This window comes from Octodon degus, unplaced genomic scaffold, assembly GCF_000260255.1.
Source record: "Octodon degus isolate 3935 unplaced genomic scaffold, OctDeg1.0 scaffold00166, whole genome shotgun sequence".
Taxonomy (NCBI): domain Eukaryota; kingdom Metazoa; phylum Chordata; class Mammalia; order Rodentia; family Octodontidae; genus Octodon; species Octodon degus.
Window position 1 is genome coordinate 4,240,718 of NW_004524742.1, and position 6,792 is coordinate 4,247,509.

Below are 6,792 nucleotides of genomic sequence, written 5' to 3' on the forward strand. Positions count from 1 at the left end.
TAATGAAGAATCTTTTGTGGTGGAGAGGGCTGAGCAATGCCCCATAGTGACCTGACGGAACCTGGTTTCAGGACTAATTGCAACTCTCAGCCCTTAATTCTTACTCAAGGAGAACACCCAGAAGCATACTGGATATTCTATAGGAGAAAGAACACTTCTGTTTTCTAAGAAGCTGAACTTCCTTTTGATTTGGTATTCTTGAAGCTTGTTTTTACTTTTCTCTGAATAACTATAAAGTTTACTCAAAAGCCTCATGATGAACACTAAATATTTTTTATGAATAGACTTTTAAAAAATTAAAAAAAAAACCCTTTCACATGTAATATATCTTATTTTGAGGAGAAAAAAAACTGCATAAAAGAACAGTCTATCACAGTCAATCCCATTTGCTTATGGGGTATATACACTCCCATGCAAACAGGATGTTTGCCCAAATTAAAGCTGAAAACCACAGTTCACTAATTTTGAATTAACTGCTTTGTTTTCTGTGGTTGGTGCCATAATGTATCCAATGACTTCAACTAGAAAATAAATTCCATGGTGTCCTATAGTGAATTAGGTAGTAAGTTGGGAATATCTGGAGTCTTTCTAGAACAAGATAGACAAATATTAGGGAGCTCTTTAGGCTAGAAAACTTTGCCAAACTGAGGATCAGAAACCAAAAGAATTGCAAATCACTCTTAGGAGAGCATTGTAAAATGAACCAAAAGTATGTAAAACCTGTGTCATTCAGAGAATCACTTGACAAACTTTAATGAACACTTGCTCTGTGCCTAGCAGTAAGATGATGAATAAGCCGTGGTCAATGCTCAGGACTGGATTGTAATTAAATAACAGATATGGAAATGCTACAAAGAAGAAGTGGAAGATAGAAAGGCTACTAAATTATTCCAGAAAAATAGAATTATACCTTCTGGACAGGTGTTTGTAGAAGGGGATGACCTTACAAAGTGAACCAAACCTGTTATAAGTAGGTGATGTATAGCTCCAGGCAGTTTCATGAAGTCTCAGTGCAATGGGCCCTTAGAGTCTTGTCTGGGGAGTGGGGAACTGGATTGCAGGCCAACTCAGTGGGTGCAGAAAAGCATTGTGGGAGTAGCTCTAGGGCCCTCTCATGTGCTGCTGCTTTGAAAACAGCCAGTGAATGAGTTCCATTTTGGATCTTGGTCCTGAATTGAACAAATAGCAGAAACCTATGACCGCAGCTCAGAGGGACAGTATCTGTGCCCAGGAGACTGGACAGTCATGGCTCCAGTTATTCTGGCCTTTGGAGAAAATCAGTTGTTTTATAACTGGACTTCTCTCTTAAGTGATTTTAAAAAGACAAAACAAAGAAATAATTTGTTGTTGTTGTGGCCAAAAGGGCTCTGATTAAAGAACGGGGATGTTGTAACATACACTGACGAAAGCCAGGGAGTTGGAACAGGAGCTAAGAGCCACATTATCAACTCCAGTTTGGACTTGCTCCCGAATAGCAGGCTAATGTTGGAGGGATGGTGACAGTTCACTATTTTAAATTTAGAACTTAATTAACATTTTTTCTTTTAAACTTTTATGTTTTGGTACAGGGTCTTGCTACACAGCTCAGATTCCGTGATCCTCCTGTCTCAGCCTCCCCAGTGCTGGGGTTATACACATGTGCTACCATGCCTGGTTTCAGGGCCAGCATGGCATGCAGTACCAGGGACCGAACCTGGGTCCTTGCATTTGCCAGGCAGGCGCGTAGACCACCAAGCTATCTCCCCAGCTGTCTAAAACTTAATTGTCTTAGTCTGATATTAGTCTGAAGGTTGAATAGTCATACTCATCAGAGGTTGTCCATTAGAAAACATAGATTGTACACTCCTTTTGACTTTGAAAGATGATGGCTCTTAATAATCACACTAGTTTGTCCAGTTTCTTGAGCAAGAATTATGAAGTTAACACTGGTGTTCAGGAGAGATTGGATAAAATCTGTACTTCATGGCTGTGTTCTTAGGTCCAGAAAACCGTAGGAATGGGACAGAAGAAGCCTCAAGAATCAGGTCAGCTTGTCTTGATGGCCTGGGGAGGGAGACTGTAAATTTGAAACAGCCCTCATTGAGGGGGAAATCCTGCCTGGTTGCAATACTTCTCATGGCCTCCTGGCTGAAACACCATGGCTTTGCTAGCCAAATTTGGCTTCAGGCCGCCTGCCTGCCTTCTTGCAGCACACTGGTGAGCATCTGCACTGTGGAGCCTTGGAAGGCCACACAGGAGATTGTTTTGCACGCCCCTTTTAAAAATGCCCTTTGCTGTCTCCCCTCATGCTTTTCTTTTGCTCTCTGCCCTATCTTCTCTCAACACTTGGGCCTTGACTGGCTTTGTTCACACCATTCATTTCTCTCCCTCTCTCTGTGCTTGGTTGGTTTATGTCAGTATTCTCACTTCCTTATCAATGTATTTATCATTTATTTTTGTCTTCCTTCATCTGATCTTTCCCTTTTTGAGCCATATGTAGCTCTAGATCCACTCACAGTAACTCATTGTTGTTAATTTATTCAACATACCTATGGCATTTATTACTGTAATTATTCGCACATACTTATTGCACATACTTCAGCTCATTTGTTTGCTTGCCTTTTTCCTTTCCTTTCCTTTCTTCTTTATTTTATTTGTTTGTTTATTTATTTGAGGTGGGATCTCTGTTTCACAAGCTGGTCTTGAACTCCTGAGCTTACGCCATCCTTCTGCTTTATCTTCTCTCATGCTGGGACCAGATGATTTTAAAATTTTATAGACATACACATAGAAACATACACACACACATCACTAAGGCGAATGCTGTTTCACCATTTAAAAAGTAGAAAAGCCTATAGCATGGCTTAAAGGATGATGTTCGGAATATATGTGCTCAGTTTAAGATAAGAATAAGTGAGACGTTGAGGAATCATGTGAGTCATTTGACCTGCCTGGTCTGGTCATTTGGTCTATCGGTAATTTTTCTGCATACATAGTTCTCAGATTGCTTTTACTTTTACATCAAATTTGATCTGCACCAACTTACCCCCCCCGGGGGGGTAATTGTATCTTTACTTACGCACAGTCATTTATCAAGAAGTAAAGCGACTTTGTCAAAGTCAGATAGCAAGGTATTGTGCCAGGACTACAACCAGAAACTCCATCTGTGCTGCTCCCACTGCTCTTCCCGTTACATCTTTTCCTCTGACTCCTGCTTTCTGGTCTCCCTCACACATCTCTTTTTCCTGTATATAGTGACAATGAAAATCTCATGTTGTCAAATTCAAGAAGGAATACATTTTTTTTCCATTCTATGTATTTGTTACAGGGTCTCACTATGCAGCTTGGACTCATAGTGATCCTCCTGTTTTCATCCTCCCCAGCACTGGGATTACAGGCATGCACCACCATGCTCAGACTCTGTTGCCTGCTCAGTGCACCCCAGGGCCAGTGCCAGTGCAGCATGTGGGGCCAGGGATCAAACCCTGGTCCCTGTGCTTGCTAAAGCAGGCATTTAGTCCACTGAGCTATCTTGCCAGCCCAGAAATACATTTTTGATCATAATGCAAAGTCTGGTATAGTTAGTGTCAGAAGCTTGGCAAAATATTCTAATGAGAGTCCATGTACAGGTCCTGGCTGGGTCTCATTTGGGCTACTGGTGCACACAGTGGCACGTACTTGTACCGCCAGTGCTCTGAGAAACTGAGGCAGAAGGACTGCAAATTCCAGGCCAGCCTGATCAGTCTAGCAACTTAGTGAAATCTTGTCTCAATGAATGAATGAATGAATGAATGAATGAATGAATGAATGAATCAATCAATCAATCAATCAATCAATCAATCAAGGTTATGGATGTCACTTAGTAGGAAGACCCTAGATTTAATCTTCAGTACCAGAATGAACAAAAATTCTTGGCTACTTTGTGGTATGATCTTGGGATTATTCACACCTTAAGGCTGGAAGGATAAGGAAAATAATTCCTAGAGGCACTGTGAGATATCAGGGGATACTTTACATAAAGTGTTTAACTAAGCTCCTCATCAAATGCTTTACTTCACTCACTGTTTGGTTTTCCTCTCTCCCCTTCTCTGCTTCCCTTCTTCAGTATGAGCCGCACCGCCTACACTGTGGGAGCCCTTCTTCTCCTCTTGGGGACCCTGCTGCCAGCTACTGAAGGGAAAAAGAAAGGGTCCCAAGGGGCCATCCCCCCTCCAGACAAGGCCCAGCACAACGACTCGGAGCAGACTCAGTCACCTCAGCAGCCCGGCTCCAGAAACCGGGGGCGAGGCCAAGGAAGGGGCACAGCCATGCCTGGAGAGGAGGTGCTGGAGTCCAGCCAGGAGGCCCTGCATGTCACTGAACGTAAATACCTAAAGCGAGACTGGTGCAAGACGCAGCCACTGAAGCAGACCATCCACGAGGAGGGCTGCAACAGCCGCACCATCATCAACCGCTTCTGCTACGGCCAGTGCAACTCCTTCTACATCCCCAGGCACATTCGGAAAGAGGAGGGCTCCTTTCAGTCCTGCTCCTTCTGCAAACCCAAGAAATTCACCACCATGATGGTCACACTCAGTTGCCCGGAACTGCAGCCTCCCAGCAAGAAGAAGAGGGTCACACGCGTGAAGCAGTGCCGCTGCATATCTATCGATTTGGATTAAAGGAACACACCCACCTTGTCCTGGGAATACAGCTCAGGGCAGCCTAGAGCCAGACCCAAACACCCTGATTCCTACTCTGCTTAAACCTAGAAGCCAGAAGAACCAGCAGCTGCCTCATGGCAGCAGTCTGATTGTGCATAGTCGTGTATGTGTGTGCCTGTGTGCATGCATGCGTGTGTATGGGTGTCTTCAGACATCAGAGGACATAGTCTCTAAGAGAGGGCACTCTGTTATACTTTGCTTCACAGCAGGAGGGTGGAAATACCCACAGTGACCCTGTCCACACACACAGGGGCAGGGCTGTGGTTGGATCTGTTCTTGTCTTTCCTGTGCCCTCCTGGGGACAGGATTTTCTTTCAGAATGAATGTCAATAGCACAGGCCACTCAGAGGGCAAGGGACCTGAGTTCCTGCTGCATTCAATTCAGAAACTCTAATTTGTGCCCACTTTCTCCCTTCGTCTTTCCTCCCATGGTCCATCCTCAGGTTCTCAGTGGTCATTCTGTCTCATCCCAATTCTCCTGGAGTTCCTACACTAATTTACTTGACTGTGGATGTGATGTTTCCTTTTTATGGTGACCCTCTATGCTGGGAATGGGGGCTGAGATGTGATGAGGGACAAGCAAGACAGATGTGGGACAATGGCTGTGTCTGACTCAATTGAGGAACAGGAAAATTGAGTGGGGAGGATTCCGAGAATTGTGAGGCGACTGCAAAGCATGGTGGTCCCACGCTTCAGTGAAAGGCTCTGCCTGATATTTAAGAGAACCCAAGTGAGTAGACCAAGTTGCTCCAAGTCACTGAATTTAGCTGTCCCTGATCCCTTGAAAGGAACTGTCATCCAACACTAATATTAAAACTTAAACATTGACCACTCTTATTTTTAGACCCAAGTAATGAATAAACCAAAAGAGCTCCTCCTCTACACAGAGATAAAGAAACAAGAACCTCATGAACTGAGATCCTAGTATCTTTCTTTTTTCTTGGTTATAATCACCATATTCTCAGTTCATTATTTCTGCATAACCCTTCTGAGAGCCACAACCATGTATCATAAAACATTTTTGCTGAGTGTACCTGACAGTAAAGGCTAGTCTGAGGGGAGAGGTTCATCTGACCTATTCTAGCTAGAAGTTGATTTGGGTCATTTTGTTTTAGCTATTGCTTGACTAATCCTGAGGAAAGAGAGAGTTAGGAAGTAGTGAGGATTCCATCTCACTAAATAGTGGCTGTCTCTTAAAATCTGGAATAAGATATGAAGATGTGATTTCCCTTTCTCCCTTTGCTCTTTGAGGGTCTGCAGGGAAATCCTATTGAGAACACAGAGCATTGGGTGTGTCAGCTGTCCAAATTCATCCCAGGGAATCCAAGTGACATTGCACCTAATCCATGCAGACTGGAGGTGCTGTCCTTTGATTAAACTTGGGCTGCTTGCTGTCCTTCCTTAGAACTGATCTAATGGCCAAAGTGCAGGGTGAGTGAGCCTTATTGCACTCTGGATTTGGCTGAACCATCTCTTCAAACCTGAGGCTCTATATGTAAATGCTTCAAACACTCTTTTTGTCTTCATCTTCTCAGCTTCACTAGCCAAGTCATGGGTCACTGGGAAAACAAATGCCCCAGATCTAGACCTCATTCGCCCATCAAGGCTCCAGCGTTCAAAGAACCATTGCAATTACTATTTTTCTTTTTGTTTTTGTTTTGGTCTAGTGCTCTCTCACTGACAACTAAACAGGAACCATGCTTAAGACAGAAGTTATCTTGAACACCCCCCAAATGGGTCTCTTTTAGGAGGATTCTTTTTTTTTTTTTTTTTTTTGGCTGGCTCCTGCTGCCTTAAGGGTGGATCAAATCGCGGTTCCCTGTGCCTGACTGAGTTTGCCCAAGCAGGAGTTTAAACAAGTGAGCTAACCCACAAGCCCCCCACAATGAATCTCTTTTAAAAACTTTGAAATTCACTACTGATGATTCTATAGGTGAGTTGTGAAACACACAGGCTGTGCATTGTGTATACACTGTATGACGCTGCCCTGAATCTTTGTATCACCCACACCCTCCAGCAACAAAGCACAGGATGGATTTAATTAAGCATGCAAATGTGAAGCCAGAATTTTGAGGGTAGGGGAGAGAGGAAGAAAGGAGAAGCTGAAAAA

The 6,792-nt window shown here is 43.6% G+C and overlaps 1 protein-coding gene across 1 annotated transcript in view; it reads left to right on the forward strand.

Moving 5' to 3' along the window:
- Grem1 (gremlin 1, DAN family BMP antagonist) overlaps positions 1-6,475 on the forward strand; it is an 11,460-nt gene extending 4,985 nt beyond the window's left edge. Inside the window, exon 2 of the mRNA XM_004643123.2 lies at positions 4,085-6,475. Within this exon, the coding sequence (XP_004643180.1) occupies positions 4,086-4,640 (555 nt within the window). The 5' untranslated portion in view covers position 4,085 and the 3' untranslated portion in view covers positions 4,641-6,475. The remainder of the gene's footprint in view (positions 1-4,084) is intronic.
- Positions 6,476-6,792: the final 317 nt, after the last annotated feature.